General features: G+C 59.7%; 2 protein-coding genes across 3 annotated transcripts; both read right to left on the bottom strand.

Annotated features, from left to right (window-relative positions):
- Positions 1–89: 89 nt before the first annotated feature.
- Positions 90–2,013, bottom strand: LOC116523581 (beta-1,3-galactosyltransferase 4-like). Its single transcript, XM_032238693.1, has 2 exons — positions 1,844–2,013; positions 90–1,632 (listed from the first exon to the last, which is right to left on the bottom strand). The coding sequence occupies exon 2, from the start codon at positions 1,612–1,614 to the stop codon at positions 430–432; it is 1,185 nt and encodes a 394-aa protein (XP_032094584.1). The 5' UTR covers positions 1,615–1,632; positions 1,844–2,013; the 3' UTR covers positions 90–429.
- A 7,224-nt stretch (positions 2,014–9,237) lies between these two features.
- Positions 9,238–16,933, bottom strand: LOC116523582 (beta-1,3-galactosyltransferase 4-like). Of its 2 annotated transcripts, XR_004257089.1 has the most exons (3): positions 16,874–16,933; positions 12,619–13,966; positions 9,238–9,810 (listed from the first exon to the last, which is right to left on the bottom strand). XR_004257089.1 is itself a non-coding variant. In XM_032238694.1 (2 exons), the coding sequence occupies exon 2, from the start codon at positions 13,937–13,939 to the stop codon at positions 12,893–12,895; it is 1,047 nt and encodes a 348-aa protein (XP_032094585.1). In that variant the 5' UTR covers positions 13,940–13,966; positions 16,874–16,933; the 3' UTR covers positions 10,924–12,892. The 2 variants fall into 2 exon arrangements, 1 of the variants encoding a protein (XP_032094585.1); XM_032238694.1 differs by lacking the exon at positions 9,238–9,810 and having other exon boundaries at positions 10,924–13,966.
- Between the last annotated feature and the right edge of the window lie 3,922 nt (positions 16,934–20,855).

The following is a 20,855-nucleotide window of genomic DNA, read 5'->3' as shown; positions in this document are numbered from 1 at the left end:
ACGTGTGTCATCTCTCGGGGCAGGGGGGGGGGAGCAGTTGGCAAAGAAGGGGGGCTCTCCAGGGGGCATGAAGCGTCCTTGGGATGAGGGGGGCAGAGAAGCAACCCCCCCCAAAAGAAATACGCTCATTGGGTTCTGCAGGGGGCTTCCTGTCACACAGGACCCCCACCCACCCCCAGGTAAAGGGCTGCAGCCCCCTCGCCCCCAACTCCAGGGGCCCCTGGGAAAGTGCAGGGCTGCTCCTGGGCCCCCCAGAGCCTGAACTCCCCGCTGAGGGCAAAGTTGCGGCCTTCACAGCCCCCGTTCCAGCTGGCAGGAGGGTCCCGCAGCCTCGCTGCTCTCCAGGCCCCTTCAGACGCCCCTCAGGTCTGTGGGGCAGCTTCTCCCCGGCCGCTGCCGCATAAGGTCCTCTCGGAGTCCGTCGCTCGCTCAGCGGGGAAGGGCCGCCGGGAAGACCGATGAGCGGGAGGCGCCCTGCTCCGTCCTCCGCCGAAGGGCCGCAGCCTTCCGAGGGGGGCCGGGTCCCGCGGTCGCCTCTCCTCCGTCGTCGCCGGCCAGCCAGCTGATGGCCTTGCAGCGGGCCAGCCCGAGGAGCCGGTGCCAGGCGGAGCAGGGCCGCGGGGGCTGGGCGGCCATGGCCAGCATCTGGGCGGGCGTGACGCGGTGGGCGCTGTAGAGAACCTCCCGGTAGCAGCAGGGGTCGGGCGGGAAGCGGGCGGAGCCGGCCATGCGGGCCAGGTGGCGCGGGAAGAGCCCGGCGCGGCGGGCGCAGAGCCCCACGAAGACGTCCTCCAGGGGCAGCGGCGGCAGGTGGCGGGCGGCGGCCAGGACGGCGGCGGCGGCGGGGCCGGAGAGGACGTAGGCGGTGCCGCTGCAGTAGGGCGGGAAGGCGGGCTCCGGGTAGAGCGCGGCGGGCACGTAGTGGCGGCTGGCGGGGTCGCGGCTGGGCGCGGCCCTCCAGTGGACGCGGCCCAGGTAGAGGCGCTCGGCGGCGTCCAGCGTCCGCAGGTGGCGGCCCAGCGCCGGCAGGTTGAGGAAGACGTCGTCGTCGGCCTTGAGCACGAAGCGGGCGGCGGGGCAGCGGGCGGCGGCCCAGCCCAGCAGCGCCAGCGTCTTCAGCGTCAGGTTGGCGTAGGTGTCGGCGAAGCGGCCCTGCAGGAGGTCCCCGCGCTCGGCCGCCTCCCGCTCCAGCGCCGCCTGCAGCGCCGCCTCCTCCTCCTCCTCCGCGGGCAGCCCCACCACGAAGACGGTGCGCACCGCCAGCCCGCCCGCCTCCCGCGCCGACCCCCAGCTCGCCCGCACCGCCGCCCGCCGCGCCGCGTGCCCGGCAGCGCTGGCCACCAGCACCAGCAGCCCCGGGGCTCCGGCCGCCGCCGCGCAGGCCGGCGGGGAGAGCGCGAAGGCGGCGGCGGGCGGCGGCGGGCGGGCGGCGGCGGCGGCGGCGAGAGGCTGGCCGGGCAGCAGGAGGGGCAGCGAGCGCGAGAGAAGCTCCTCGTAGCCGCCGCCCACCAGGAAACTCAGCGCCGACAGCAGCGCCAGGCAGCCCAAGAGCCACCGCAGCGGGCGGGCCAAGCGGCGCGGGCAGCGTCTGGGGAAGGGCGGCGCGGCAGCCATCGGGGCCGCTGGGAGAGCCTGCAAGAGAGGGAAGAGCGTCAGCCCCGCCGCCGCCGCCGCCGCAGCGCTACGGCCGCCCCCGCTGCCTCCCCCCCACCCACCCCCCGGCAGCCTCCCAGGCGCTCCCGCCACGGCCGCCTCGCGAGACCGGCCGGAGGAAGCGGCGGCCTCCCTCCCTCCCGCCTCCCTCCTTCGCCAGAGGCGGCGGCGTCTCGCCGGCCCAACCGACCTTGCTGGGGGACGAGGCGGCGCTCGCTCGTTCAGGCTCCGGCCCGCCTCGCTCCAGCCTCTGCGCGCCCCCCTCCGGCCGAGAGCAGCCCTCCCGCTGCCCTGGTAAAGGGGCGCTGCGCAGCCGCTCAACCGAAGGTCTTGGCCAAGAGCCGGGGAGGCCGTCCGAGGAGAAGGGCCTGGAGGCGGGAAGGAAGGGGGGGGAGAGACTCCCAGGGCCAGAGGGAGCCCGCAGCAGCCCAGATCCCGGGAAAGGAGGCCTGGGACCCCCGTCCCCCTTCCCTCCTCCTCCTCCTCCTCCTCTCTCGGTTCCACCCAGACCGGCTGGGCGTCCTTGCCTGGGCCTCGGCTAGCCCGAGTGGGGCCTTCCCACCCAGCTCGGCCCCTTCGGGGGACATCCGGCCCCCTGTCAAGGCAGCTGCTCAGGGCCGGCTCCTCCACCAGCACCAGGAAGCTCCTTCGGCCCCCAGATCCTGCCTGCTTGCCCTGGAGCCTGGCTCTCCTGGGCTTCCTTTCCCCACACGCTCTACATCCACTCCGTGGCTGGCAGTTCGGGCAGGACCCAGGGACCTGAGGGGGGGGACCAGGCCTGAAGGCTGGGAGTTCAGCCGGTCACCAGCAGTGGCTGCTCAGGGTCCTCTGGAGATGATGGCAGCCGACTATCACACTTGCTGTCTTCTGCGGGGACGCTGCTGCCTGTCGGGGTGGATGGGGCCCTGGCTGAAGTGGGGGAACCTTTGGTTCCTGCTGGGTAACCCCCCCCCTTTTCCTCCTCCTCCTCCTCCTCCTCCAGGTGCCGCGGGGTCTTGTGGGTATTTCCCCTTGGAGGGGCTGCTTGTCTCAGCAGAGAGGCCTCCGACACATGGATGTCTCTGCCCCTCCTTCCGAAGTGCCCCCCTCCCTGTGCCAGCTGAGCCCTCCCTGCTGGCTGCAGCAGAGGCCGCCTGCCCCCCGCCCATCCCCCGAGTCTGGGAGCCCTTAGGAGAGACCCTGCAGGAGGGGGGGGGGGGCTCCCCAAAATGAAGGAAGGTCATGTTTCATCAGCAACTGAGTGGGAACATGGGATAAACAGAACCTCCCACAACAGACACAGGGACACCACCGACCTCCACATGCTGTGCAAGGACAACCGACAGGCCTAAAAGGGGCTCAAAAGACCTCAGCATCTCCTCCACCACCAGCAATCCGGCACCCAACTCCCAAGGTTAACCCCAGGCCAACAGCCAAGAGGTAGACAACACCCCGGTCAATCTCACCAGGCAGCTCAGGAAGCGCCTTGAGGGCTCCTTCCGCTCAGCCCTCAGCTACAAATGTTTTCCTTTACCTGGCAACTGGCAAACTCCGGCCGAGCCGCTCGCTCAGTTCTCTGTGCTCAGCTGGGTTGTCCCGGGGGGGGGGGAGGGGGAGAGAGAGAGATGCCCCCGGACTCCCATTGGGTGCCACTTCTGATGCCGGAGGCTGGAAGCCTCTTAAGGTTTTGGCACTTGAGAGACCGCCTCCTGCCAATTACCTCCTCGCGACCTATTAGATCACACAGATTAGGCCTCCTCCGAGTTCCATCCGCCAGTCAGTGTCTGGCAACTGGCAACTACAAGGAGGAGAGCCTTTTCAGTAGTAGCTCCGACCCTTTGGAACGATCTCCCCGTGGAGATTCGCACCCTCACCACCCTCCAGACCTTCCGCACAGCCCTCAAGATCTGGCTATCCCGCCAGGCCTGGGGTTAAAGATTATAATCCGTCCCCACCCGAATGATGAATGAATGTTGCTTTTATTTTTAATTACGTATTGTTTTATATGTCATTGTTTGTACTCCCTTCCCTATACGTTGTAAGCCGGCCTGAGTCCCCTCAGGGAAAAGGGCGGCCTATAAATAAACTTATCATATCATCATATCAAAAAAACTTATCATATCACCAGGTGTGGCTGAGCCATTCTGCCTTTTCTGGGGCTGTTTGGGCACCCAGGAGAGCCACCAAGGAGGGAGAAGATGGCCGGGAGGCAGGCAGGGCTGCTGAGATGCCACTTGAGGGCAGGAACCAGAAGGTGGGCAAGTCTATCCCTGGCTCTGCCCTCCCAGAACGTGCCCACTGCCCACTGGAAAAGGAGGAGGGGGGCAGGTATCCCTGAGGCGGGCTGGAGGGGAGCCAGGAGTCCCCCTGCTCCCTCCTCCCACCCAGCTGGGGGCCTTTCGGGGCGCAGGAAAACCTTTCCACCACCGCCGGAGAGGAGAAAATCTCTCTTCCTTGCTTCTGCCCACACTTTGGTGCTGAGGTGGTGCAGGGGTGAAATCCAGCGGGTTCTGGAGATCCAGTAGCAGAAATGTTTAGTTTGGAGAACCAGCAAATGCCACCTCTGGCCGGGCCCAGGAGTGGGGTGGGAATGGGGGGGGGGGTTGCAGCGCCCTTCCCCTGCCACGCCCACCACAGCCCACGCTGTTAAAACATCCTCACCCCGTGACTAATTCTGACTTCCTTTCGTACAGAGAAACAGGAAGTTGCCCTTTTTTAAACTGTGAACTAAGTGGAATTTCTACCCCGTTTCCCAGAAATAAGCCCTCCCTGGAAAACAGGCCCATTTGGGCTTTTGAGCACTGGTGCTAAAATAAGGCCTCCCCTCCCCGAAAATATCGCAACCCAGCAGCAGCACTGCAGGCCACTTCAGCTGACTGTTATCTGCAGTTCAGCGGTTCAAATCTCACCGGCTCAGGGTTGACTCAGCCTTCCATCCTTCCGAGGTGGGTGAAATGAGGACCCGGATTGTTGTTGGGGGCAATAATGCTGACTCTGTAAACCGCTTAGAGAGGGCTGAGAGCCCTATGAAGCGGTATATAAGTCGAACTGCTATTGCTATTGCTATTTTTTAAATAGTTTTTTTTTAAAACGAAACTTAGGGAGAGAAGCACTTAGAACTAAGGATTTGGATTTGGATTTGGATTTTATTAAACATTTATATGCCGCCCTTTTCCCTGAGGGGACTCAGGGCGGCTTACAACAATGGAGGGAAGGGAGTGCAAGACAAGACTTAAAAAGAAAAAGAAACGTGAATAAAAGAAATTAACCATAAAAACACAACATTCACTCAACATTCGGGCGGGGTGAGAGTAATCCTATCCCCAGGCCTGACGGGATAGCCAGATCTTGAGGGCTGTGCAGAAGGCCTGGACTGTGGTGAGGGTACGGATCTCCACGGGGAGGTTGTTCCATAGTGTCGGAGCTGCAACTGAGAAGGCTCTCCTCCGCGTAGTCACCAGTCAGCACTGACTGGCGGATGGAATTCGGAGGAGGCCTACTCTGTGCGATCTGATGGGACGCAGGGAGGTAATTGGCAGGAGGCGGTCTCTCAGATAGCCAGATCCACTACCATGGAGCGCTTTATAGGTGGTAAGTAAAACCTTGAAGTGCACCCGACGATCGACAGGTAGCCAGCGCAGCTCACGGAGGATCGGTGTTATATGGGCGAACCGTGGTGCACCCATGATCACTCGCGCGGCCGCGTTCTGAACTAGCTGAAGTCGTCGGATGCTCTTCAAGGGCAGCCCCATGTAGAGCACATTGCAGTATTCCAGCCTAGAGATCACAAGGGCTCGAGTGACTGTTGTGAGAGCCTCCCGGTTCAGGTAGGGCCGCAACTGGCGCACCAGGCGAACCTGGGCAAATGCCCCCCTGGTCACAGCCGACAAATGGTGGTCAAAACTCAGCTGTGGATCCAGGAGGACTCCCAAGTTGCGGACCCTGTCTGAGGGGTATAAATTTTGTCCCCCCAGCCTGATTGATGGAACGCTGGCCGAATTTTTGGGAGGAAAACACAACAGCCACTCGGTCTTTTCCGGGTTGAGCACCAGTTTGTTAGCTCTCATCCAGTCTTTAACAGCCTCAAGGCCCCGGTTCATCACGTCCACCGCTTCATTGAGTTGGCACGGGGCGGACAGATACAACTGCGTATCGTCCGCATATTGGTGGTACTTAATCCCGTGCCTCCGAATGATCTCGCCCAGCGGTTTCATGTATATGTTAAATAGCAGGGGGGACAGAACCGAGCCCTGCGGCACCCCATAGGTTAGGGGCCTCGGGGACGATCTCTCCCTCCCCACCAACACCGACTGCGACCTGTCCGAGAGGTAGGAGGAGAACCACTGTAAAACAGTGCCACCCACCCCCACCTCCCGCAGTCGTCGCAGAAGGATACCATGGTCGATGGTATCGAAAGCCGCTGAGAGGTCAAGGAGAACCAGGATGGACGCGTGGCCTCCATCTCTGGCTCTCCAGAGATCATCGGTCAATGCGACCAAAGCGGTTTCAGTGCTGTAACCGGGCCTGAAGCCAGACTGGAAGGGGTCAAGATAGTTAGCTTCCTCCAAGGTACGCTGAAGCTGTAAGGCCACCACCTTCTCAACAACCTTCCCCACAAAGGGGAGGTTGGAGACTGGACGATAGTTATTAAGAACTGCTGGATCCAAGGACGGTTTCTTCAGGAGGGGCCTCACCACCGCCGCCTTAAGCGCGGTGGGGAGGTGTCCCTCCCGAAGAGAGGCGGTAACAACCGCCTGGATCCAGCCTCGTGTCACCTCTCTGCTGTTGACAGTCAGCCAAGAGGGACACGGGTCCAGTATGCAGGTGGAGGAACTCACAGCTCGCATAGCCTTGTCCACATCCCCGGAGGCAACATCCTGGAACTCAACCCAGAGATGGTCTACCAAGTTATTCCCCTGTGTCTCGGCTGGATCTGCGGGGGTGGAGTCCAGTTCCGATCGAAGGAAACTTCCCTAACTATGAGAATAATTAATGAATGAGATTATTGTCTCCAGAAGCTGTGGGTGGTTCATATTTGGAAGTTTTAAAGAAGAAATCGGACAAATTTCTTAGAAATTAGTTTAGTTGGTTTAGTTTAGTTGAGTTTATTTATAGGCCGCCCTTTTCCCTAAGGGGACTCAGGGCGGCTAACAACTTGTATGGGAAGGGAAGACATACAATGACATAAAGACACAATGTAAAGTTAAAATCAAGCAACATTCAACCCAACATTTGGGTGGGGGCGGATTATAGTCTTACCCCCAGGCCTGGCGGGATAGCCAGGTCTTGAGGGCTGTGCGGAAGGTCTGAAGGGTGGTGAGGGTACGAATCTCCACGGGGAGATCGTTCCAAAGGGTCGGAGCTGCTACTGAAAAGTCTCTCCTCCGGGTAGTTGCCAGCCGGCACTGGCTGGCAGATGGCACTCGGAGGAGGCCTAATCTGTGGGATCTTATGGGTCGAGAGGAGGTGATTGGCAGGAGGCGGTCTCCCAAGTACGCAGATCCACTACCATGAATAGAGTTTTCTGCTTCAGTAGGAGGTTGGACTAGAGGACCTCCAAGGTCCCATCCAACCCTCAGAGTCTCTCTGTGTCGTGACTCAGCGATCTTCCTTTCTCTGGATTTATCCTCCACAATGCCTCTGAGGGCATTCTGGTTAAAGGGACAGCCCTATGGAGGTATATAGCCTCTAATTAAACGGTGTGTCTTTGGGACTCCTTGCCACTGCAAAAGTGGTGATGAATTCCTGCTTAAGGTGTGTGCTCCGTTTCTCTTCCTTTTCCTTGGAGCCAAGGAGTGGGAGGGAAACCTCTACGGGGAACAAATTTGGTCTCATGGTTATTACGGCTACAAGGCTGGAGAACCCCGAGTTCAAATCTCTGAAAGCAAAGGTTTCGGATGAACTATTTTGGCTCAGGGGAGGGCAACCCTTTCTCTTCCCAGCTATCCTGGGTGTGAGGCCTGCAGCCATTTTTCCTTTGGGGTCTTTGGACTGACACACACACTATTCTACTATTCTGCTAGGCGTTTTCTATGGTGGGGAAGTGGGAGGTGGGGGGATTGTATGCATTTACGTGATATGTAGCCAAAATAAAATTCTTCTCTAGAAAGCCAAGGCCGCCCTTCGTCTCTGCACCTCTGCGCCTGACCGGAACTGGATGGGTGGAACCGGGTGGGGAAAACCGGGAAGCCTTCAGATTCAGGGTTTTCCCGGATGTGCCAACGTGGCTCTCTTCATCAATGGGAACTTTGGGCAATCATTTTTGCCTCGGGCTCTGATTTAATTTTGGATGCTACTTGGAACCTGTGATGAATATTATCCTCCGCCTGACACAAAGGCATTAAAGGGGAAGGTTCCCCTCGCACATGTGTGCTAGTCATTCCCGACTCTAGGGGGCAGTGCCCACCTCCCGTTCCAAAGCCGAAGAGCCAGCGCTGCCCCAGAGTGTCTCTGCGATCGTGTGGCTGCCATGACTCAATGCCGAAGGCGCATGGAACGGTAACGCTGTTACCTTCCTACCAAAGGTGGCTCCTATTTTTCTACTTACGTACCTTCCTACATGCTTTCGAGCTGCTAGGTTGGCAGAAGCTGGGACAAGTCAAGGGAGCTCGCTCTGTTATGTGGCGCTAGGGATTTGAACCACCGAACTGCCGACCTTTCTGACTGACAAGCTCAGCATCTTAGCCACTGAGCCACCACATCCCTGTTGCAAAGGCATTGCCACGAAATGTTAAATCAGTAAAGCCTCGCAGCTTTACCGTTTAAAATCCTGAATGGGTTATTTGCAACATGTTTACTGTAGAGCCTCCCTGGACAAGTATAATCTATCTGACCCAGGACAAAAAATGTTTTTTTTCTCTCTTTTTTTTTCCTTTCCTCCACTTTTAGCTGTGGAAGCAAATACATTCTCATGTAGCTTCCCAGCTTTGTAAGATGTTATTCTGGGAAATATCAAGAAATTGGAAAGTAACTTTGTGGCAGCGAAAGGATTGAAGTTATAGCAAATATACAATTATCAAACAACAAAAAAGGCCCTTAAGGAAACACTGTAGTTATCACAAAATACTGCAAGAATAGCAGACTTATATACCGCTTTACAGCTCTAAGCAGTTTGCAGAATCAGCCTCCTGCCCCCAGCAATCTGGCTCCGCATTTGACTCGGCCTCTGGAGGAAGGAAGGAAGGAAGGAAGGCTGAGTCAAACCTGAGCCTAGTGAGATTTGAACCGCTGAACCGCAGCTAACAGCCAGCTGAAGTAGCCTGCAGTGCTGCGCTGTAACCACTGCGCCACCTTGGCTCTTGAATAGTGGTTTTTAAAAAGAATTGCACGAGGGGAGTCACTGGGGAGCTAAAGCATCGGTAGGAACCTCTTTGGAATCCTGTGCTGCCCTTGGGGTCAATGCGTAGGAGATTGTGAGCCGAGGTGGCGCAGTGGTTAAATGCAGCACTGCAGGCTACTGCTAGATCAGCAGTTCAGCAGTTCAAATCTCACCGGCTCAGGGTTGACTCAGCCTTCCATCCTTCCGAGGTGGGTAAAATGAGGACCCGGATTGTTGTTGGGGGCGATATGCTGATTCTGTAAACCGCTTAGAGAGGGCTGGAAGCCCTATGAAGCGGTATATAAGTCTACTGCTATTGCTATTGTGGAAGCCCTTGATGGCGACAGAGGAACTCATTCCACTGGGAGGGTCTTTCAAAGAAGAACGGATTCGGTGGGAAGGCTGCACACACCCCAGCCAGCACCCTTTAAAGTTCTGGAAAGTAAAATGAAGGAGCCAAACTTTGAAAAATCAGTTGATATTAGGAAACGAGGGACATTGTATCCTGGGGCCAGAGGTCAAGCGCTCAGCATCCATCCTTATTTAAAATAAAATAAAAATATTTTTATTACACAGACAATACATACAGACAACGATAAAAGCATCCACCCTTAAGCATTTGCAGTCCGCCAACTCCAGCCCGGAGAGAGAGAGAGAGAGAGAGAGAGTCCTGATCCAATCGTGGGAACGAATCCCATCTACCACCTGGGTGGGAAGGTCTTTTCCAAGTGCTGCTGAGCCCCGAAACCGCTGTGGGGGCTGCTGAAAAGACGACTGGACGCCCCACACCGGGTTGAAGAAACCAGCCGATGCTCCAGAAGAAGAACGGAGAGTGGAAACCCTCAGTTGAACCTCTTCAGCTGAGAATAACAAAACAACATATGTTTGCTACTAGGGTGCAGGACACCCGGCAAGGGACAACCTTGTCTGGACTCTAAGCCACAGGTGGACAGTGGTTGGGCAACAATTTATTGACCCATTACTGTTGTAGCATAAGTGTAGGCATGCATAGCTATGCTGGAACACGTATACAACAGCAGTAACCATTCACCATAAGACCAGAGGTCACAACCTGTTAACTCTCAGCACTAACTAGGGGTCAAAAGTTGGCATGCTGACTCTGCAGTATTAACTAGGGGTCAGAAGTTTGCATGCTAGTAAAAGATTTATCTGCTGACTATGGGCATTCTCTAGGTTCAGAGGTCTACGTGGAAGTGAATGAGTTACCATATACCATAGACTTGTACAACCATGATTGGTCCACATAGACCATGTGACTCCACCCTTTCCTTGTGTATGCTCAATAAAAGAGGCCTCCGGACTCTGTTCCGGGTCGTCTCATCCCGAGAAAGACCTGCCTCCGAATCTTCCTTCATCATTGGCCTCATGGGTGACCCGCAGAGAAATCGCACATTACAATGGCCACGTCAGGGTTCCAAGTAGCATCCAAACGTAAATCAGAGTCCGAGGCAAAGTATTGCTCAAAAGTTCCCAATGTATGAAGAGAGCCATGTTGGCACATCTGGGAAAACCCGAATCTGAAAGCTTCCCGGTTTTCCCCACCCCCAGTTGAAGGTTCAAGATCTCTCCCCCCACACACCCACCAGCCCATCCCATGGCCCAATTTCTCACTGCCATGCTGGCAGCTTCCACCCATCCTGTTCCGGTCAGGTGCAGAGACCAAGGATGACCTTGGCTTCCTAGAAAGGAGTTTTGTTATGGCTACATCGCATCTCACTCCGTACAATCCCCCCTCCCATTCCCCCCCCCCACCATAGAAAAGGCATAGCAGAAGAATAGAAAGAGCCAAAAGAAATAATAGGATGCTCTCTGGAACCCTGACGGTCAGCCTCTGCCCCCCCCAACAATCGGGCTCCTCATTTGATCCACCTCGGAAGGACGGAAGGCTGAGTCAACCTGGAGCCTGGTGGGATTCGAACTGCCAAATTGCAGGCAGCCGGCAGGCAGCAGAAGTAGCCTGTAGTACCGCACTCCAACCACTGCGCCACCGAGGCTCATGAACGAACATGCTCTCTGTCTGGTTTACCCAATGCGCTGGCTAATTGGACGCTCAGGTGAATAAGTGCACATGGGGTGTCTCGGGGGGGGGGAGACCTGGCGGCCCCCCAGGCCGGATGCACACAGGCCACGCCCACCACAGCTCCACGAAGGCAAAATGCCACAGCAAGTTTGACACCCGTCACCCAAGGCCTCCCCCCGCCCACGAGAGATATCTCCTGCCCCCCCCCACCCTGCCGCTTCCCCACAGGCACCGGCCTTGACCTTTGGGAGATCTCCACGGTCAAGCCAGCTCCGTCCCCTCCAGCCCTTCTGCCGTGGCTTCTTTGCCTGCCCCAAAATAGCAGCCTGGAGAGCGGAGGAGGAGCGGGACGGGCGCCCTTCGTTCAGTTTGCCTGACTCGCGGAGGCCCCCTGTGCAGCACCCCCCCCCCGAATCTGCTTTTGGGGCGCCAGGCAGCCTCGGTGACTCTGAAGGAGTAACGGGATCGCAGACGCAAAAGCCTCCACTCTCCACGCCAAAGCTTTTGCAAAGGGACGGAAGCCGTCGGGTACGCGATCTTGCACTCCTTCAGAGTCACCGAGGCTGCCCGGTGTTCCAAAGCGGGAGTCCTGCGTGTGCAGCCTGCGTGAGAGAGAGCCCAGCTGAGCAGGGCACCCTCCTCCCGCTCTGCCTCTGCGGCCACCACTCTGCTTCCGGAGCGCTCGGAGCAGTAGGGGAACTGTGTCGTCTCTCTGGCCCTGTGATGGGGGAGGGGCTGCCCCTGCCCCCCCACTCCTCAGCAGTTGGGAAAGGAGGCGGGGCTCCCAGGGGGCATGAATTGGGGGGGGCAAAATAGCACCCCCAAAAGTATTCCTGGGCACTGTGTCTCCCTTGCCCAAGGACTGCAGCCCACCCCCCGCTCCCCACATGCACTGCTGGATACACACACACACACACCCCTTGGGGACTCAATGTGGCATAACAACGTGCCAGTGAGATACGGGTTATGGGCCGGCAGGATGTGGCTGCCACAGGGCGTTAGAAGTTTGTTCCGGGAGAAGTTTGCAAAGGGAGGTGCTGCAAAAGCCACATTAAAGGGGGGGGAATGAACATTGAAGTCCCCGGGCATTTGCAGAATAAAAACCCCGCCCTGCAGGGGAGCCTCCGGGTTGCTAAGCATGGTGGGGAAGGAGAGCAGTGTGTAAAAGTCCCCGCATTCAAATGGTGTGAGTGTGTGTTCATGCACACGGCTCCCCCAACGGGGAAATCCTTCTCCCCAACCCTGGGCACAATTGGCAGCTTCCCAGCACGGATGGGGATAAGTGTGTGTCTGTGTGTGTGTGTGCGCGCGTGCACAAGGGCAAATGCCCAGCATGCTGCCAAGCGAGAGGTGATTCTCCCCAAATTCTCCCTATGTCCAGTTAGCCAGTGCAAGGACCCAGCCATGCCCAGCCATCTGTGCCCACCTGGCCCCCATGGGTCGTCTCATTCCACAAGGGGAGGATCCACGGGGCATTCCGGCCTCTTCGGGCCCCACCCACAGCTCTGTGGGGCAACCTCTCCGTTGCTGCCGAGGCTGTGAAAAGCCCACTTTGACCTCCCGGTGCCCAAGGGAGGATGGCACCCCAATCAGGGAGGAATGACCCCACCCCTAAAAACATACTGACCGGGCGGGCCCCTTCGTCCTTCCTTCGGTTTTTCAGCTCCAAGGCCCACGTCGGCCGGAGAATCAAGGAGGGCAGCCTGGCACTCCCACCGCTGGCAGAGCCTCGGCCTGCCAACCCCAAGAGGGAAGCTCAGCATCCAGGTGGGCGGAGCTCCTGGCGGTTCTTCCACCGGCCAATCAGTCCCTTTGCTCGTCCGTGGCCAGACGGAGGGTCCCAGGTGGGGGGCTCTAGGCCTGTTTCTCCCGTGGTCCTTGGGGGATGAGCGGGAAATCGGTCATGAGGCGTCTTTCGCGGCCAGCCAGGCCAGTACCTTGCAGCGGATCAGGCCCAGGAAGCGCTGCCAGGCGGTGCACGGGTGCTCGCCTGCCTCCCACATGGACAGCATTTCGTCAGGCGGCACCTCGTGCACACTGAAGAGCACCTCACGGTAGCAGCAGGCATCAGGCGGGTAGTGGGTAGCCCCGGCCAGGTAGTCCAAGTGACGCGGGGCAATGCCAGCGTGGCGGGTGCATAGTGCCACAAAGACATCCTCTATGGGCAGCAGCGGCAGCTGGCGGGCAGCACGCAGGACAGCGGCAGCGGCAGGGGCAGAGAGAACGTAGGCGGTGCCGCTGCAGTAGGGCGGGAAGGTGGGTTCCGGATAGAGTGAGGTGGGCAGGTAGTGCCGGCTGTGTGGGTTGCGGATGGGTTTCACGTGTGAGTACACCTGGCCCAGATAGACAGCGGGTGGGCCGGCCAGCCGCTCCAGGTATCGTGCCAGGGCAGGTAGGTTGAGGATGACATCATCGTCAGCCTTGAGCAGGAAGCGGGCAGTGGGGCAGCGGGTGGTGGCCCAGCCCAACATCGCCAGCGTCTTCAGGGTTAGGTTTGCGTAGGTGTCGACGAAATGCGCCTGCAACAGGTCACCGTGCTCAGCCGACTCACGCTCCAGTGCTGCCTGCTGCGCCACATCCCCAGGCAGCCCCAGTATGAAGACTGTGCGCATGTTGTGCCCCCCTGCCAGCCTTGTACCCCCCCAGCTGCGTCGTACCGCCGCCCGCCGGGCCGTATGCCCAGTCGCGCTGGCCACTAGCACCAGTAGCCAGGGGGCAGTCAGGGCACAGGGCGATGGGGACAGTGGGAAGGCGTTGGGTGGCGGCAGGAGCAGGGGTTCTATGTATTGCTCCCCCACACCGGGCAGCGTGCGTGAGAGCAGCTCCTCCTGGCGGCTGGTGGCCAGGAAGCTGAGAACCAAGAGGATGGCCAGGCTGCACAGCAGTCCGACCAATAGCTGGGCCGAACGGCACGGGCATCGCTTCCGGCAGGGTGGTATAGCAGTCATGGATGGCAGCAGTGGCTCCGGGAGGGCCTGCAAGAGTGAAGGAGACGTCAGCCCTGGCAGAGAAGGAAGGGCGTCTGAGCCCATTTTGCCCTCTGCACTTTACGGAGGAGGCCCCGTGTCCCACTGCAGCCGTGGATGGGATGAACCAGCCTTCCCGGCAGCCTCCACGCCCTTCCCAGTGAGCAGCACTTCGCAAGACTGGCCGTGGGAGTGGTCGCCACTTTGGCAATAATGTGGCAGCTGCCTCCTTCTTTCCTCCCTCCTTTGTTCCCTCCTTCCGCCAAAAGCAGGGACGACGCAGTGGCGTTTGCTGGGCTAACTGATCTTGCTGTACGAGGAGGCGACACTCGCTCGGTTGTGCCAAGTTCGGCCCAGCTGTGGGTGAGCTGCATGCCGACTACGGAGCTCCTGCTCTGAACACCCACCAATGTTCCCCACCAGGCAGGCAGCATCCACAAAGTTCCAGCTAGGAGAGCTTTCCCACCAGGCCCTGCTTTCCCCTCCCACCACCTGGGGGCCGTCAGAATCCCCCAGCATCGCCCCCTTGAAGGAATGAAGGGACCCCACCACCCTGCCGTGTTAGAACTCCCCTCAGGGGATGGAGGACGGAGGCTGCTTCTCTGGCTCCTCATCTGATGGATGGGGGTCCTGGACAATGACGGGAGGGGAGCCACTCAGGGAAAGAGCCAAAGCGGAAGACGAGGCCAGGCTAAGAAGCGGAATCCCCCAAGGGAGGACCCAGGGTGGTCTTGGAAGAGGCCCCGGGGAGGTGGGGGCAGTTGGTCCCCTGGAGCCTCTGAGGCCCCTGGAGAAAGACTCCCTCAGCTGGGTCCACCAGGGCCGGCCGGAGGCCAGGAGAGAGGGGAGGTCCAGGGGGAGCCTTTGCAGGCATTTCCAAACGTTGGGAAGTAGCAGCTACACTTGGAATTCTGTGGCCAGAAGGGACTCGGATGGAGGAGGAGCTCCGTGACTGTCTTTCCTTCACGGCAGAGCAGCTTTCGGTCCGGCCGAGAAACTGAATCAGGGATCCTCACCCAGCGAAAGGAAGCCTGGAGAATCAGGTCAGGCCCAGGGACCCAACCAGGGACCTCTGTCCCTCCTCCTCCTCCTCCTCCTCCTCCTCTCTCGGTTCCACCCAGACTGGCTGGGCGTCCTTGCCTGGGCCTCGGCTAGCCCAAGTGGGGCCTTCCCACCCAGCTCGGCCCCTTCAGGGGAGATTTGCCCCCTTGTTAACCAGCACCATGAAGCTCCTTCGGCCCCCAGATCCTGCCTGCTTGCCCTGAAGCCTGGCTCTCCTGGGGCTCCTTCCACCATATGCTCTACATCCACAAGCCCAGCGGACCCCGTGGCTGGCAGTCGGGCAGGACCCGGGGACCTGTGGGGGACCAGGCCTGGGTTGCTGCACCCCATTGTGGCCAGTCCTGAAGGAGTTAAAGATGCCGGGCATCTGGCTGGCGGGTTGCAGGGCGTGGATGCCGGGAACGGGTTCAGCAAGACGCCGGCAGCAGCTCTGCAGGCCCAGCCAGGCGGCTGCTCAGGGTCCTCGGTCTGAGTCTCCGCCTTCTGCGGGCGGCAGGCTGTGCCCGTCGGGGTGGGTTGGGCCCTGGGCATTCCTGAAGGCGAATGGGGCAACTTGGCACAGAACAACTCACCACGGGCAACTCACTGGGAGTCAACCCGTTGTGGGACAGTTCAACAATTCTATTTAGTTATTTAAAATAAGTAAAAAATATTTTAACTTTTGGCATCCACATTTCCTTCTGCCTCTCCTTTTTTAATGATTCTGTCCCACCATTTCTTTGATATCAGTGTCGCTCTTGCTCTGCAGGGAGTTGGCCCTGGGGAATCCTCACAGGCCCTGGCTGAAGTGGGGAACACCCCCCCCCCTTTTCCTCCTCCTCCTCCTCCTCCTACAGGTGCCGCAGGGGCTTGTGGGTATTTCCCCTGGGGGGGGCTGCTTGTCTCAGCAGAGAAGCCCCCAAAACAGCCTCCGATGGCCGCCTCTCCTCCTCCTTCCAAAGTGCCTCCCCCACCCGGTCCCTGTGCCACCTGTGCCCTCCCCCCCAAGGCACTTAGGAGGGGCCGGGAGCAGGAAGGGTCCCTCCCCCCCCCAATGGAGGAAGGAAGCAACATCTGTGGGATGAAGGTCCCTCATCCAACCAAAAAAATTGGAAAAATAAAAATAATTCAAAGGGCATCAGGCCTCCTTCCGTGTTCAGCTGGGTTGCCCAGGAGGGCCCCGCCCAGCCTTCCGCGGCCTGGCACTGGGGGCGCCTGGGGAGCAGCTGGCAGGGAGCCGCTGGGCTTTTCACGGGCTGCTCCCGCAGACGGATCTGGGCCTTCCTTCCTTGGGACTTGCCTGGGTGCGGAGGAGAGGCTTGGCACCACCCTCTTGGCAAAGGTCCCTGGCTTTGCCTGCATTCCCACCCACCCACCCCCCATCCAGGCCACCCCAGAAGCAGCCCTGGGCGGGGCTGGAGGGGAGGGCAGGCAGGTCCCGCAGGTCCTTGTGGAGGGTCCCCAGCAGGACAAGGAGATGGGGGGGTCTCCTCTCCATGGTCCCAGCCTTCAGGGCCCGAGGCCTCCTGCCTCTGGCCTTTGACTCTGCCCAGGTGGGGCCCCTCAAGGTTTCCCAGGAAAGGGAGTCTCCCGGGGGCCGGGGGCAGAGAGTCCACCTGATGGAAACAGGAAGCCCTGCCTTGAGGCAGACGGAGCTGCCGAGATGCTACAGGAGTGGAGGCTGGCCACGTTTCTCCCTGGTGGCGCCCTTGTGGCACCTGTGGGCCACCAGGTGTGCCCAGAGTGTGCCCACTCCCCACTGGAAGAGGAGGAGGGGGGCAGGAGTATCTGAAGTGGGCTGGAGGGAAGCCAGGAGTCCCCCTGCTCCCCCTTCCCACTGAGCTGGGGGGGGGGGCTTTCAGGGCACAGGAATACCTTTCCGCCGGAGAGGAGAGGAGCCGTGATTCTTGCTTCCTGACACCTGGAGACAGGTAGGGTGGAGCCTGGCTGTGTGTGGAGGGAGGGGCCGAGAAGGAAAGGGGCCCTTTTCTTCTCCGCCCAATTGGAAACGATCGGAAAGTGGGAAGGGATCGAATTACCCGCCAACCGGGGCCCTGTGTGTGTTTTTAGCTGCCTTGTGAAAGTGAGACACAGCAGTTGTGCGCACGAAACTCCCGGGAATGTCAGGATTGAGGAAGTTTGACTGAGGCCGAAGGGAGGGAACCTTCTACCCCGGAGGGGGACAAATGCCATGAAGGCAAAGACAGATTCACAGATTCACACAGATGGGTTGCAAAGACCAAAAGAAACTCTTTCTGGAGAAATACCTGGGGCATCTCCTCCTCCTCCTCTGGGGCTTCTCTGGCCAGCAGGAACTCTCTGCTTCTGCAGAAAGAGACGGGGCGGAAACTCTCGCTTCCAGCTAAACTCCTTGGATGCCTTTTCTTGGGAAGACCCAGCCCAGCTGGGGCTCCAGCGGCCCCTCCCTCCCTCCCTCCCTCCCATCCCTTTCCCAGAAGTTCCGGTTTGTCCCCCATCTCTTTCCCCAGGAAACTCCCCAGCACCCCACTGGGGCCCAGGTTGAGGGGTGGGTGGGTGGGTGGAGGCCAGCCTTGGCCGGGCAGGCAGGATCCTTCCAGATGCCAGCAGGGGGCAGGGCCTGCCTGGAGGAGGCCCTCAGAGCCCCCCCCACCTCTTTGGGGGAGGGGCATCTGGATCCAGACTCCGGGAATGTGGCCGGCAGAAGCAGCTCAGGGCAGGGAAGAAACGTTGGCCTTTCACGGCTCTCAAACGGTGCAGCAGTTAGAAAGCCCCCAGCATAAAACGCACCTAATTCGCACCCAGAAACCCCGGGGAGCCCAAAGGCTGATGATGGGGCCAACATGGGGGAGGAGGAGGAGGAGGAGGCCCCTCTGGATGTCCAGAGCCGCCCCTGGGGAAAGAGCCCCTCCCACTGGGCCTTAGGGCCTCCCCCTCCCCTGGAAGTAAGTGCTCCCCCCCCCAGAGGCTTTGGGGGCTGAAGTTATTAAGAACTTTGACCTCAGCAAACCTGTAACTTGGCAAAGACGATTATTGCAAAAGAGGGGGGAAGGTTTATTGATAACAAATGGAGTCAAAATGTCTGCATGCTTGAAATTCTCTTTATTGCCTAAAACGAAAACGAAAAACAAATAATGGGCCAGTTTGTTTCTACATAGTTTTTAATGCTTGTAAGAAATTTCACACGGATACTGAGGAATACACACGGTCAAAAAATACCCAGAGGGTTGGGATTTTGTTCCAACTAATCAACATTATTAAAAGTCAAAGAGATTTTTTCAGCTGCGGAGATGTGAGGTTTCTCCCCGGTTTTTGGCTCACTGCTGCTACCAAGTCAGGGGTGAACGACTATCATTCAGCCTTATCCCTCCTGATTCTTAACAAATGTTTCTTGTCTTTTTATGCCCACGGAGAGCAAATTCCTCCTGTGCCCAACCACACTCGGCCATAAAGAATCCTCCCCTTCTTCCTCTTCCATTCACAGATCTTGGGGAGGGGGCTTTGCAACCTGTAGCGTTGGGGGTTCTTCCTGAGCGGGATGTTTTCTTTGCAGACGTTTTATTACCAAACTAGGCAACCTCCTCAGCACACCAGGGACCTCGGACTTCAACCCCCGCCTGCGAATCTTCTCTTCTATGGGAGCCTCCGGAGCGCTTTTCCTTTCGATGCGCCCCGAAGAAAAAGGAATGAAATAAAACGACGGCGCCGATGCCCTTGCGAGGGGGGGGGGAGGGTCCCATGCAGTAGCGGCTTCCGTAGAGACCCCCTCCCAGAGCTCTGGGCCCCCCAGGCCTGCCCCCAACTGGTGGGCGGGTGTCCCCTTCGGGTGTCCCGTGGGAAAGGCAGCCCCCTCCCCTTCTCGAGGGGCGTTGCGGGCGGGGCTGGCTTGGGATCCTCGGGCCGCTGGCCCATCTGATCCGAGAGGAGGCGGGCAGGAATCAGCCGGGGCCTTCCGGGAGGCGGCGGCAACGGGGTCGCCTGTGAGCCCCGTCGGAGGGAGGTCGCTGTGCCGGGGCCGCGGCGGAAGGCGCCACCTGCTGGCCTCGGACAACCCTTCCCATCGCCCTGAGGCCCAGAAGGCGGGACACCCACCTGCGGAAGGGCTCTGGCTGCTCAGCCCCCCCCCTCCCTTAGAGCCTTTGGGTGGGGAGGGGGTTGGCAGGCCCGTGCGCTGCTCTCCGGGGGTCTTCCGTCTGCAGGAGCCTGGGAGGAGGCTGCCCCGGGCGGATTCGCTTCCTTCGGCACCCCCCTCCAGGCCAGTCCCGGCCGGGAGAAGAACCGGGGGCTGCGCTGCTGCCCAGCCTCCCGCTTGGGGCCGTCCCTTGGAGGCTCTCCCTTTGGGGCAAGTGCGGCTTCCTCGGCTCCAGGAAAGAGTTTAATGGCGACGCCCTTGGCTCAGAGTCGCAAACGTTCCCGGGCACCCCGGAGGCCATCCAGTCCAGCCCTCGCCCCCTCCTCCAGCTCAAGGGCTGCCCAGGCCCCGCGCCTCTCCGCCAATACGGTGACCAGCATGGCAGAAGAGAAAGCGGGACCCTCGCCCCCCCCCCCGCATATGTGGGGTCGGGCGGCCCGTCTCTGGTCCCCAGCGCAGCCAGCAGGCCAGGAAAGGGGGAGGGGGCCAGGGAGACCCGCTGAGCCGACGATGGTGGAAGGAATCCTGCCCTCTGGTGGTTGTGGAAGAGAACGTCCGCCCCAATTGGGAAGCCCCAAGATCTCTTTAATTCCCCCCCCCCAAACACTTGGCCACTCTTTCATGTCAAGGCATCAACGCAGCCGCCCTGCAGACGGGGGGGGGCTCCTGGGGAAGGAGCTCGGGGGGGGGGCTGATATTGTTCCCCCCGGTTCGGCTCTGTCGCACCATCAGAAGTAGGTTGAGGGGTTCCCTTGCTCATTCGGGGCATCACGGCCTTTGTGGAGGGGGGGCGCCTTCCAATGTGAAGAAGGGCCTGGGCTCCCCAGGAAGGGGGGAGCCAACACCGTCTCTCCGCAGCCGGCGAAAGAGGCAGGGTCCCCGGCCACTCCCTTGGCCTTGCAGGGCCCCATCATCCCACACCCCGAGTTCTTACTCTTAAGCTGCGGCAGCCAGCCCAGCCTCTAAGCCCCGTGGTGCGGAGCCTCCACTCGCAGGAGCAGTCCACCACCAAAGGGCCCCTGCTCCGGAGCCTCAAGACAGAGGGTGGAAACTGGCGGCTCTGCAACACGAGGAACTCGCGTGGGCTCCCCAAGCAAAGGCAGGCGAGAGAAGACTTGAGAACGAGTCTCCCCCGGCCAGTTTTGGGGTGTGTCCGTGTCCCAGGCGGGCAGGTTCAAGGTTCATGAGCCAAGGTGGCGCAGTGGTTAAATGCAGCACTGCAGGCTACTGCTAGATCAGCAGGTCAGCGGTTCAAATCTCACCGGCTCAGGGTTGACTCAGCCTTCCATCCTTCCGAGGTGGGTAAAATGAGGACCCAGATTGTTGGGGGCAATATGCTGACTCTCTGTAAACCGCTTAGAGAGGCCTGAAAGGCCTATGAAGCGGTATATAAGTCTACTGCTATTGCTATTGTCCCCGGGAGGCGCGCCCCCTTCCCACGCCAGTCCTGCGAGGGAGGCTCCTCCACACTCCGTGCCTGAACTGACCCTCGTCCCCACTCGGGAGGAACGTCCTTCGCTCTACGGGGACTTTGGCCGCCATCCTAACTCTTTAGACCCCCTGGGAACATCGGGGGGACTCAAGGGCAGCTGCCCCCCACGGGGGTCTTCTTTCCGGCGGGAGGGAGGGAAAGCCCACGCGTGGGCACAGCAAGAGCTTCTGCTGTCCCGAAGCCTGGAGCGTAGACGGCTTCCCCCAGCCGCGTGGCGTGGATAGGCCCGCCGGAACACACACATCCCCGGGAAC

The sequence above is a fragment of the Thamnophis elegans genome, unplaced genomic scaffold (assembly GCF_009769535.1).
Source record: "Thamnophis elegans isolate rThaEle1 unplaced genomic scaffold, rThaEle1.pri scaffold_59_arrow_ctg1, whole genome shotgun sequence".
In the NCBI taxonomy this organism is placed as follows: Eukaryota; Metazoa; Chordata; class Lepidosauria; order Squamata; family Colubridae; genus Thamnophis; species Thamnophis elegans.
This window is presented reverse-complemented; position numbering and strand designations above follow the sequence as displayed.